The 12,747-nt window shown below is 45.4% G+C and overlaps 1 protein-coding gene across 1 annotated transcript in view; it reads left to right on the top strand.

The window, feature by feature from the left end:
• Positions 1-12,747, top strand: part of LAMC1 (laminin subunit gamma 1) — a 106,614-nt gene that overhangs the window by 71,032 nt on the left and 22,835 nt on the right. Inside the window, exons 4-13 of the mRNA XM_024552833.4 lie at positions 720-886; positions 3,660-3,848; positions 4,661-4,778; positions 5,166-5,264; positions 5,360-5,496; positions 6,090-6,212; positions 6,308-6,497; positions 6,791-6,903; positions 9,336-9,557; positions 9,667-9,855. Coding sequence (XP_024408601.3) covers positions 720-886; positions 3,660-3,848; positions 4,661-4,778; positions 5,166-5,264; positions 5,360-5,496; positions 6,090-6,212; positions 6,308-6,497; positions 6,791-6,903; positions 9,336-9,557; positions 9,667-9,855 — 1,547 coding nt within the window. The remainder of the gene's footprint in view (positions 1-719; positions 887-3,659; positions 3,849-4,660; positions 4,779-5,165; positions 5,265-5,359; positions 5,497-6,089; positions 6,213-6,307; positions 6,498-6,790; positions 6,904-9,335; positions 9,558-9,666; positions 9,856-12,747) is intronic.

Here is a 12,747-nt window from a genome sequence, read left to right as displayed (position 1 = left end):
GTTACCCATGGGGACTCCCACGAGTCCTTCGTTTATGGTTCCACCTGCGCCTAGGGGACCCTTTGAGGATCCTTAACCCCAAACAACCCGTGAGAATAGCAGGCTGCCAGAGACCCACGTGGTAGTGAGGTATCCAGCGGCTCTTGCTACCTTCGGATCCGAATACTTTAAATCACGATGGCAGATAATTGCTGACCTAATTACTTACCTGTTATGTGCCCCCACAACCCTGGGCACATAAATAAAGCAAAGTCTTGATCCTCCCAGTAACCCTATGAAGTAAACACCATCATCATCCCTATTTTACAGGTAAGTCTCAGGGCGGGGCTCAAAAACCGGGCCACCTGGCTTCCGAATCCAGGTTCTTCTTAACCAGTATGCTGGCTGCTTCTTGCCACACACATGTTTGACCTCAGGAAGCGATTCTGCAGATGTCCCCAGACATTGTTAAGGCCTATTCTCATGTCTGGTTTATGCCCCGTCCCCTGTTAAATACAGCTGCCTTTTTTGTTTCCCTGTTGAACTTTTCTGTACACCCGAAAGCTCAGGCAGCCCTCAGTCAACACTTATCCTTGCTCAGCCCCTCAGTTCCCAGTTGCGAGTCTCAAGCACACACTGAGGTGGTTCTGAATTCCCTGTGTGCCTCCTTTTCCCACATCCATTTCTGGGACATTTTTTGGGAGCGCTTTCTTATTTTTGATCGTGTCTTCCCTCCGCAGGTGCAAATGTAACGGACACGCCAGTGAGTGTGTGAAGAATGAGTTCGACAAGCTGGTGTGCAGTTGCAAACATAACACGTACGGGGTGGACTGTGAGAAGTGCCTTCCTTTCTTCAACGACCGGCCGTGGAGGAGGGCGACGGCTGAGAGCGCCAGCGAGTGCCTGCGTGAGTGCGCGTGGCGGTGGTCCGCTTGGTTACCGGTTACCGTGAGAAATTCCAGAGGTGGAGGAGGGAACGGGTGGCTTCCACCTCTGCCCCCTTGCAAGGAAAACTCCGAAAGGCGGTGCTTCCTCCGAGATGGAGAGCGTATGACAGTCAGCCGTGTGCATGTCAGAGGCGTGTCATAGACGAGGGCACTTGGCTGTAAACATAAGCTGAGCTGGTCGCATGTTCCTTCCTGAACACTCACCCCAGTATGGGCGCTAATCTACAAGGCCTGGCGCTTCGCTTAGGTTCAAGTACTGGGCCATTGTCACCTGCACTCACATAATGGTTTTTCTAGTTTTCTTTCTTTGTTGCCCTTTAAAATATCCATCTTCCTATAATACTCATTGACTCCAGAGCTAAGGTCGTTGATTAACACGTGTCAGCTGCAGTGAGTTCTAGGCTGAGACTGCTGTTCAAAAGCTTGTCAAAATTATTTTTCCTGGATCTCACTAAAGAGCACAATGGGGAGAATATTTTACTCCTCTCATGCAGACGTGGGTGGCTTTGGGAAGAAAAGTGGAGACTAGTATTCCTAGGAAGGGGTGAGCTGGAAAAGATAGCACAGTGTTTATTCCTTCAGTGGCTTTCGTTTATTCTGAACAGATAGAGAAAGGAATCTCAGGAGAAGGAAACTATGAAAACATGTGATTATGACTTGCCAAGGTCTTAAGAAATTTTAAAACAGCTGTAATTTTCTTATGTCCTTATAAGTGTTCCTTATCGGATTCTCTTGGGAATAAAGGGAATTAGAACGAAGACACTCTCAACTTGCAGCAATTGTTGGCAGAACCCTTGAGAAAGAATTGGTATCTTGACTTAGGACTATTTCCATTAGCTGCCCAGAGCAGATTTTCTCATTCATCTTTTCTTTCCTTTAACTAATCCCAGATTTGCAGATTAATTTTATAGCCTCCTCCAGCATTCCTAAGCCGTTGCTTGAGCTGCTTTAATTCTTTTACTGACCTGTAATATCCAGTGTTGGAAGCTACATGGCAAAGGCTGGCAAAAGAAAGAAGGCAATATTCCTAAGATGTGCCATCTAAATAAATGTGCACATGTGTTTGGAAAATATTCTCTTTAACGATGTGGTCATATTTAGAGGCTGTCCAGGAACATTATGGGAACACCAAGTGCACTGTGTCACCAGCTTACCACTAGCAAATGAGCTGAATGTGGGAGCTAACGGACTTTGATGAGGAGCGAGGTCCATTTGCTTTCCTCTCGGCCCCTCAGAGAATGAAGTTTCTGGAGGTTGTGACAGGACTCCAGTATTTTCCAGGTTCTCGAGCTATGGAAGATAAAAGGGCAGCTGCCTTCGCTCCTACCAGCTGCTGCTGAGGGAGCCGCAGCCTGTGCTGTAGCTGTGGGTTAGAACAGTGGGAACCGGGAATTTTCTGGCTGGTGGTCTCTGAGCACCAGACTCTTTTGGTGGGGGTGGCTGGGTGATGGCAGGATAATCTGGGGAGAATTGAGGGGAAAGAAGTAGCGACTGAAGAAGAGAAAGGGAACTATGGAAGTTACTTAACACAGCTGTAAATTTGGTGCCACTGATTCAAGTTTATGCAAAATTTTAGGGGTAATACCACAAAAGAACAGTGTAAATGAAGGGAGAAAAGAAAAAGAAAATATGTATATTCAGATATTTTAAAACAGCAACTTCTTGATCTCTCTGAAATCAAGTAAAGCTTTATTTTTAATTAGTGCTCAAGATACCACCTGTACTTTGGGCAGAATCAATAATTCTGAGAAAATCATCTGAATATAAATATAATAAAGAATTTCTGTGACTATAGATACTTGGTCTTCAACTATGGTTGTGCCCTGTAGGGGGGACCGTTAGTTACTTCACAGATGACCCAGGTGGCACTGGGGTTCCCCAGTGGATGGATGGACCTGCTGGATCCCCTGTAATTCTGCTCCCATCTGCACAGGCACTAATTTTAACACATGTGTCTCGGGTTAGCCCAGCCTGGATGTGCAAGTAATCTCGCACTTGAAAGTTAGCTTCTTACTGTATTTGAATCATCTGAGGCCTGAAACGTTAAGCTCACTCGAAGCCTGCCTGTACACTGGCCCCTTGTTCTTAGAGTTGGGGTGAGGATGAAGGATGACTGTGGGTTAAGGATGACGTGCCTCTGACGTGCACGCAGCTGTGGGAGGAGGATGAAGGATTTCTGAGGATTCAGAAAAACAGTGATTTGACTTGGCTTTTACTCGTATATGAACGGTGGCTGGGAGATTCCTTTTATGATAGTGCTGGTTTTGATAAGGAGGAACATTTCCTAGTAAGCTGATAACCTGGCTCTATAAATCCTTTATTGACATATTGTATTTCTTTTTTCTTTCTTTCTTTCATTCTTTAATGAACAGTGCATCTGGTGGCCTTGTTTTTTTTTAGTAGAGAGAGGGGGAGGGAGGGAGAAAGAGAGGAAGACAAATATCAATCAATTGCTTCTCATAAATGCCCTGACCTGCTACTGAACCCACAGCCATATTATGCATGTGCTCCCCAACTGGGAATCGAACCGGCAACCTTTTGCTTTGTGGGATGGTGCCAAACCAACCGAGCTACACACCAGTCAGGGCTCTGGTGGTCATTCGTATTCTAATGCCACCTGTCGCAGAGATGTGGGAAATTATGGTTTGTTTTTTTTGTTTTGTTTCGAGTTTTGTAAAAACACTATGTGCATAGGGACCCGGGTCTCACTTAACTCGTGTGTTTGGCTGACAGCCTGCAACTGCAATGGCCGAGCGCAAGAATGCTACTTTGACCCTGAACTCTATCGTTCCACTGGCCATGGTGGTCACTGCACCAACTGCCAGGATAACACGGACGGCCCCAACTGTGAGAGGTGCCGGGAGAATTTCTTCCGCCTCGGGAGCACAGAAGCCTGCTCTCCGTGCCACTGCAGTCCAGTCGGTGAGTGTCGGGTGGTGTTTGCTTCAGCCTGATGGGGTGAAAGCGGGGGGCGGCAGGAGGAAGCATTCTCTGTATCCCCAGGTAATAAAGCTGCCTCCTAGGCAATTGTACAGGTTCAGTATGGAAATGTGGACATGACTATAATTTGTAAATGATTCAGGATCTGCCTGTACCCCCACTTCCACTCTCTTGAACCACGATGTCGGACTTCCAGCTGATTTTCTGGTGTGTATAAAACTGGGGTTGGCCTGAGTAATGGTTTGGAAATAATTAGCAGCAAGATCCTAGAGAACTATTTGAACTGGACTATAAAATGTTAGCTGCTTCGTGAGTTCTTCCTTATTAATGACTTTGTTTAGTCTGAAATCCTTAGTGCGCTGAACTTTTTTATGTTAGTGTGTATTCATAGCTGTCATGTGCTCCTAGTCCATTCTCTTCTTTCAGGAGTTTGACCTTTGTATTTGTGGTTTGTGCTGGTACAAACTTAAATTCTGGACATGACCCTCAAGGAGCCCGTGCTTTCTCACAGAGAAGGGACATGCCTCGTATGTCTAGTTTACCACTGGGTGCAGAGTGACTTGTTAGGGTTCTGCGCATCGATCAGTAGGGTGTGCGTCTGGAAAGGTAAAATGGGATGACTTAACGCAGTCTGATTTTGAGAGAATTCTGATTTAAAATTTGATCTTTTTTTCTTAGTAACTCTCTGGAGATTACATTGGTTTCCAGGCATTGCCTTTAGTTACCAATTGTCTTCCTTTGTCATATTAGTGTTGCTTACATATCTGGTGGCTGATATGCCTTTTAAATTGTAGGTTCTCTTAGCACGCAGTGTGACAGCTACGGCCGATGTAGCTGTAAGCCCGGAGTGATGGGTGACAAGTGTGACCGTTGCCAACCTGGATTCCATTCTCTCACTGAGGCAGGATGCAGGTGAGACTTTTTCAAAACCAAAACAAGGGGGCAGAATCTAAAGGTAGTGCATTCATAATAATAAGACTCGTGGCTTATCTGCAGCAATAGAAACATTTTTTCCCCCAAATAATTGTCAGCAAGATTCAAGACTCCTGGCTCTAATGATGAGCCAGGATTGCTTGTACAGAGATGAAGCAGAGTTTTAATATCTAAATGTGGCGGGCATCCTTGATTGAAACCAAGTCTAAATCTGAAAATGACATTACTACTTGTTTTGCTCTATTACGTTTTTCCTTTTTTTAAAAAACAGTGTATTAACACGTCCAACAAAAGGTCGACTGTGAGAGTGTCGTTTCTTTCCTCCTGTCCCTTCTCTCATCTCTCTGCCCTTTCTCCATCCAACAGGCCGTGCGCGTGTGACCCTTCCGGCAGCACGGATGAATGTAACATCGAAACCGGAAGGTGTGTGTGCAAAGACAACGTCGAAGGCTTCAACTGTGAGAGGTAGCCCGTTCTTTCTCACACTGTATCGAGTCTTTTCCTTTACCATATTTCAAGTACCAAAAAATAACGCCTGATGGTATCTTAATCTTTTTCAGATGCAAACCTGGATTTTTTAATCTGGAACCATCGAATCCCAGGGGTTGCACACCCTGCTTTTGCTTTGGGCATTCTTCTGTCTGCACAAATGCCGTCGGCTACAGTGTCTACCCTATAACCTCTACCTTTCAGATTGGTAATTTCGACCTTCTGTCCCCTAGAAGTGTGCGACTAGACTTAGGGTATTTAAAAAAAAAAAATCAGTAACTCTGAGGGTTTTTTGAGGGAGACAACACTTCATGTTTTCTAATGAACGTGATTTTTCTTATTTGGCTTTTTTGTGTTTTGGTTTATTTTTATCATCCTATGTAATTTCTTTTTGTGGTTAGTAGTTATTTTTTAACTTTTCGATGTTTCAGTTACAGTTGGCAGACAATATCATATTAGTTTCAAGTGTGCAGCACAGTGATTGGACATCCATAAATCTAGTGCCCCCCTTTCACCACACATAATTATTACGGTATTGTTGACACTATTCCCTATGCTGTACTTTATGAAGACATACATATGGTTTTTTAATTTACTGTAGTTTAATGTTACCTAGAATAAAGCAAAAGGTAAACTGAAAGGTACAGCAGCATGTATGGGTGCTGTTGTAGGATTCATTTATTCAAAAGCTTTCATCGATTCCTTCTCTATACTCTCTCTGTGTTTCTGTGACATGCAGAGGAGGTGAATCCAGGGTGTTTCCCATGTAACGGTGCTTGTGTTTCCTTCCTCTGCTTGCAGATGAGGACGGGTGGCGTGCAGAGCAAAGGGACGGCTCTGACGCGTCACTGGACTGGTCCTCCGAGAGGCAAGACATCGCCGTCATCTCAGACAGCTACTTTCCTAGGTACTTCATCGCTCCTGGTAAGTGAGGCTGGCGAGCAGGCTGGCAGGGGGGCGCTCCTCCGGGGTCCCGGAGTCTCGTTCTCACGTGCCTGCCCCGTGTGTCTGCGTTCCAGCCAAGTTCTTGGGCAAGCAGGTGTTCAGTTACGGGCAGAACCTCTCCTTCTCCTTTCGAGTGGACAGGCGAGACACTCGCCTCTCTGCGGAAGACCTGGTGCTCGAGGGGGCAGGCCTGAGAGTGTCCGTGCCCTTGATCGCGCAGGGCAACTCCTACCCAAGCGAGACCACTGTGAAATACGTCTTCCGGTAAGACCTCGTCGCTGTACCGTCTGACTTGTCCAGAATTACAGAAGTGGTTTCTTTACCCGAGCTTATCAGGCCTCAAGGGGAATGTTGAAGAAAAACTCCAGGGTTCTGAGCGGGTCTTTGTAAAAGGGAGCCTTCCCCTAGCTCTCCTACACCCTTGCCGACTGCACTGTCAACCCGGCAGACTGGTGTCTGACTCACTCAGATTGCCGGGGCCTAAATGGATAAGAAGTGCTTTCCCGGACCCAGATGTGACCTTACGGGAGTTAGTGTGGCCTCTTCTTTCTTTCCAGGCTCCATGAAGCAGCAGATTACCCTTGGAGGCCTACTCTTACTCCTTTCGAGTTTCAGAAGCTCCTTAACAACTTGACCTCCATCAAGATCCGTGGGACATACAGTGAAAGAAGTAAGTTAGGATGTGATTGAGGAGAGCTGTTTGACCAGATGATTGGGTCGAAGGAGTCATAATATGCAAAAGGGTATCTCTAAAGTCCTAGTACTATAAGACTGATCCTAGAGAAGTGGTATAAACCACCTCATTGTACATAAAGTGTGCATAAGAATATAATTTTTAACCACTTGTAAGAATCTGGAGAAAACTTGTTAAAATTAGGAAATACTGTTGTTTTATGATGGATAAGCCTATTACGACTGATTGCATTATATAGATAGATTCTTCTAAAATTTTGGACTATAATTTTATTGACTCACATGTCTTCACCTTTATTTATTTTTATTTATTACTCTGTAATTATCAAGCCTCTTAACCACCAGCTAAATTATGAAAAAGTATAAATTACTGAATGAACATTTGTTATAATTTTAGATAAAGCTGTTTTAAGTATGCCTTTAAAATTTTTTTCCTATACATTTTTCATTGTAATGAAGACCTTCCTGTGGAAGGGCAGGCCCTGGGGGTGGAGTCGGAGTGGTGATGTGGCTTTGGGAGTGGCATCAGCAGATGGGATGCGTTGGTTTCTTTTTTAATTGAGGTGTAATTGACAAACATTCTATAAGTTTCAGGTATACAGCACAGTGATTTGATATTTGTATATATCGTGAAATAATGGCCACAATAAGTATAGTTAACGTCCATCACCATACATAGTTACAGAATTTTTTCCCCTTGTGATGAGAACTTTCAGCGTTTACTCTCTCAGCAACTTTCAAACATGCGGTGTTAACCGTAGCTGCCGTGCCGTGCCGTACATCCCCACGACTGATTTATTTTATACCAGGAACTTTGTAAACCACCCATCTCTGGTCTCTGTAGCTATGAGTTAAGTGTTTTTCTTTTTTTGGTTTCTTTTTAAAGATTCCATGTGTAAGTGAGATCGTGCGGTTTCTGCTTGGTCTGTCTGACTTATGTCACTTAGCATCGTGCCCTCGAGTCCTTGGATGTGCTGGTTTTGAGATGCCTGCAAGATGAAAATGTCTTATAAGTACAGTAGTTAGAAGTACGGCTCTGGGGCTTAGGACTGGAGATCTAGAATTAAAAGGTTGTCAGTATATGGGCAATAGTGTTTGAACTTGGAAACTTGGAAGAAAGAAGAGAACATGCAATTCTGGAAACACAGTTATTTAAGGACCATGCCCCGAGCCTCGAGAGAGAAAAAGAATTTTAAGAAGGAGAAACAATTAACAAGTTTAAGGAGATAACCCCATTGGCTTTTGGATTGGGTGACTAAGGAACCGCTGGTGAGAGGTTTTTTTTCGTTTAAGAAGTGTTGAAACTGAAGTTATAGTGCAGCGCTTTGATGAGTGATTTGAAGGTCAAGAAGTAAAGACTGTTCTTTTAGGAAGTTTGGCTACAAGGGAAGGGAAAGAGATGGATTATTTAGGGACAGGATGGAAGGAGGAATACTTTTAGGGTGGGGCGACTTGAGAATGTTGGCATTGGAAGAACATCAGCCAATGGAAATGTATCTCATGATCCAATTGTTGGAAAAAACCATGAAGAAATTAAAAGTTAGCTAAGTTCAAGGCAGTAATAGGAGAGATGTCCTTCAGCCTCAGGTTATCAAGTTCTAAGAATTATATAAGCAGCAAATGATATGTGATAACATGGGGAAGTACACTTGAAAGATCGGCGGCCAGAGACAGGAGTGGGATGGAAATGAGGGGGAAATGCGAGGACGTATTCCCGTCCTACCTCCTCCATGGCGCGCTCCTGCTGTGGGGTTGGTGGAACCATTGGTCTAAGGCAGCATAAGGCTTCTTCTGTTTTTATTTTTTTCTGGAGATGAGAAAAGCATTGTCATACACATTGGTTATAATTGCTTCGGAATAATTGCATACTCTCTGAAGTAGCCCTGAGCATTAGAACTTGTTTGCTTATTTTTGCTGTTTAAGGCAGGGTAAAAATACATAATTGAGTGGTACTTGTTGACAGGTGCTTTGCCTGCTTTCTTATCCTTGAACTCTACAGTCAGTGTCTGCTTTTGTCACAAAAGAACAAAAACACTGCTTCATGACTACAGACCTAAACTCTTCTTGGCCTCTGTGTTCTTGCTCTTATATTCCATCTTGCCCCAGATTATGGTCCAGTCGATGCTTTTCATTGTTAATATTGGTGTTTGGGAGAACTGTAAAATCCACCAAACTTGGAGGAGAGTGTGTGTGTGTAAAAACCTAAGTTTGCTATTCCAGACATAGCACCAGGTACCACACGTTGTTCTGAATGCTGTTTTCTACTTACCTTCTCCAATAAATGACTGTACTAGTGGTTGATTGTCCCTGGAATTTTGGGTCTGGTTACTCTTTAATGTTAATGACTTTTCATGAGCTTTGGGAAAACAGAAGCCAGTTCAGGGATTCTCTTTCCCACACGACACACAGGTGCTGGATATTTGGATGATGTCACTCTGGCAAGTGCTCGTCCTGGACCTGGAGTCCCCGCAACCTGGGTGGAGACCTGCACCTGCCCTGTGGGATACGGAGGGCAGTTTTGTGAGTCGTGCCTCCCAGGTTACAGAAGAGAAACCCCAAGTCTCGGGCCGTACAGTCCGTGTGTGCTTTGTACCTGCAATGGACACAGTGAGACCTGCGACCCTGAGACGGGTAAGCGGATGCTCTTCGGGGGCTGCTGGACCTGAGTTCTCTTTAGCAGGTGGGTAGGAAATGCTCATTGTCTTACTGACTTGTCGTCTCATGCCCGCTGTCCACACAGGTGTTTGTCACTGCAGAGACAATACAGCCGGTCCCCACTGTGAGAAGTGCAGTGACGGCTACTACGGAGATTCCACCGCGGGCACCTCCTCCGATTGCCAGCCCTGTCCGTGTCCTGGGGGCTCCAGCTGTGCTGTCGTCCCTAAGACTCAGGAGGTGGTGTGCACGAACTGCCCCACTGGCACCACCGGTGAGTCTGCTCCTCCCATCGGCTTGCAGGGTTTCGTCCCCTAAAAACACCTTGGGAAGAAGGGCTTCGGAGTGTCCAAATTTTTGTTTGTTTGTTTGGCTTAATGATTGCAATTTTCCTAGTAGGCCAAGTACTGCAGCACACGGGTTGATTATAGATTTATAAAATGCATATCAGGTACTTTCAGTAGCTAACCTGTTTATGGCCAGCTACTTTCCTGCTTCATGAGTCCTCACGACCCTGTGCGGCGGGTTCTGCTCCTACTCCCACATTCCAGCTACGAACACTGAGGCACAGGGACATGAAGTTGCGTGGCCAGGCCTGCAGGCTAGTCGTGGGAGCAGCGAGCATTTCAGCCCAGGCATGACACTCCTGGGTCACTGCAGTACAGCCCCTCACTAGATGAGAGCCAAAACGTGGTTTTTAGTTTTGTGGGGCGCTGATCCTGGGTGTCTTGGTGTAAGGTGGTAATTTAAAATTTTGTTTACATTCTTTCTCAAAATAGTTCTTTCAGAGTATCAGAGCCTAGCCTATGTAGTTGGGAAAGTGTTCATTTTTTTTTTTGAGCTTTGGATAGGCCAGTGTTTCCATTCTCTGAGTTTCTTTCTTTGTGATAAGAACATAGAACTAGATCTCTCCTAGCTACTCAAGGAGTATTGTCCCCCCACCACCCTGGGCTGGCTGACCAAGGAGACTGAGGTTCACTGGTCACGGTTTGTCTTCTCCTGTCGACTTCAGCCTCCAGTCCTGGGGAGGTTCTGGCCAGGCTTCTGATACAGCCTTTGACTCCATCACAAACCTTTTGTTCCAGAGAAGTTGCTACAGAGCGTAAAAATAAGTGGAAAAAAACCAAAACCCTGAGCTAGTAATCTGTATCTCTTGTGTTCCATCAAAACATTCTTTGTTGATTGGGCAGCATCCAAACAGGCCATCGTCCTTCCCCTGACCCCTCCCAGGAACAGGGGCGTTGCAACACAGAGACTCGATCGCTCGCTTAAGATAGTTGAGAAAATAAGGAGAAGACATTAGTCTAGAACTTCATATTTTTGACTCTTTCCTGCCCTTTTTTTGTTTTAAGCAGTGGCCCAACAGAGTATCACGCAGACAGACTTCTCCGGCCTCATTCCCCGCCACCCGCTCACACGCGCAGCTCCAGCCCCTCTGGGCTTCTCCTCATCCCGCAGGTGGGCCAGACCCTGGCCTGCTGTGTGCTGTTCTCTTTCAGGGCACCTCCCTTTTCTGGGCCAACTCCTGTCTCTTCTGGGGCGTTGGGTTGAAACATCACTTTCCCAGGAAGCTTTCTGATGGACCCTCCCTGCGCTCCTGCCCCAGGTCCTTAGTGCCCTTTAAATTGTTGCCATAGCACCTAGTGCGTATCCCACTTACAGCAGCCACTCTTAGAAGGGCTTCATGCCACACTTGGTGGTAGATCCCCTACTCACTTTGTGATTTCACTAGGGAGGTGGCAATTGCACAATGAAACGGTTAAGCACAGTGGGGTCATTCTCCCGTCTATGCAAAATAATTCCAACGGTGGGCTGAGAGTATTTGGGATGCTTCATGGAGAGATGGAGTATAATGTGGGAGGTCTTGGGAAACGTTACAAACCTGTTGGTCACTAATCAGACGTTTCTCACACAAAGTTTGTGAAATATGTTTGTTTCATTAGTTACCACCTGGCTTGAAGGGAATGACCTGTAGCAGTTCTTAAGGATGTTAATTAGGGCGTAGATGTCCATATGAAAAACGGCATGCTGTAAAAAAAATTACTCTCATTATTCCTTTATCCTGCTTTATATTTTGCATAGCACTCTTTAACCATTTGATCCTTTTGTGTTTGTTTGTTTATTGTCTGTCTTCCCCCTCTGCTCTTCCACTCCCCACTTAAGCTCCTTGAGAGCGGAAACCTTTATCTGTTTTACCCACTTGTGATTCCCTAACATTCAGAACAGTGTTCAGCATACGTGTTTGTTCAATGAATACAAATATTTATTGACTAAATGAATAGAGATTGTAGGTAAAACAAGGTAAGATGTTCTTCAGTTAGAAGACCATTAAAGAATATAAATAACTTGATAGTCACTGAGACCTTAAAACATGGTTTGCCTTCACATTTAATCTTTAAAAAAATCCTTTGAGGCAAATTAATAACAACACTCTTTTTTCAACCAATTTTTGAGCGCATGGCGTTGGGAATATAAAAACAATTAAGGGATGGTTCCATCTCTTTGGGGCCAAGAGAGTACGGAGGGAAGCGGGTATCATTGAATACAGTGCGGTTAGCTCAGGTAGAGCGAGGCACACAGCGTGCGAAGGGGAAGGAAGGAGAATACCTCTCCCACTGAGGGGTGAGAGGATGAGGAAGACTAAGGCCCAAAGGCATATAACCTGTGCAAGGTCATACAAGGTGTACAGCCAGGACCCTACCCTACAACCTAGACTGGAAGACAAGAGGGTAAACGAGCTGTGGCTGCCAGGAGGTATTTCGGAGTGAGAGCTTTTCATGTGCTACCATGTAGCTCTGTTTTAGGTTTTCGGCCAGATTTTTTAAATTAAGTATTACTCAGAACAGGTTTCGGGACATTTTAAATGTGGGTCCTGTCTAGAATAGCTAGGTTATCTGATGGAAAAGCTGAACTGAAATGCTGTCTTCACACTGATCGGGACAGGGATCTCAGGTGAGGGTCTGCTAACTGTTTACAGCCGAGATGAGCAGGCCCCCGGCCTCCGCTCCCCTCTTAGCATCTTATTTCTACGCTGCCACCCCCATGCCGCCCCAGCCACATTTTCTGGTCGCTGGGAGCTGGCTGCAGTGGTCAGTTCCAGATCTCATCTGCCCGTCTCCGCAACCCTGGACAGGGTGGACTGCTTGCTCCCTTGGCTCCAAACCTT

The sequence above is a fragment of the Desmodus rotundus genome, chromosome 12, assembly GCF_022682495.2.
Source record: "Desmodus rotundus isolate HL8 chromosome 12, HLdesRot8A.1, whole genome shotgun sequence".
NCBI lineage: Eukaryota > Metazoa > Chordata > Mammalia > Chiroptera > Phyllostomidae > Desmodus > Desmodus rotundus.
This window is presented reverse-complemented; position numbering and strand designations above follow the sequence as displayed.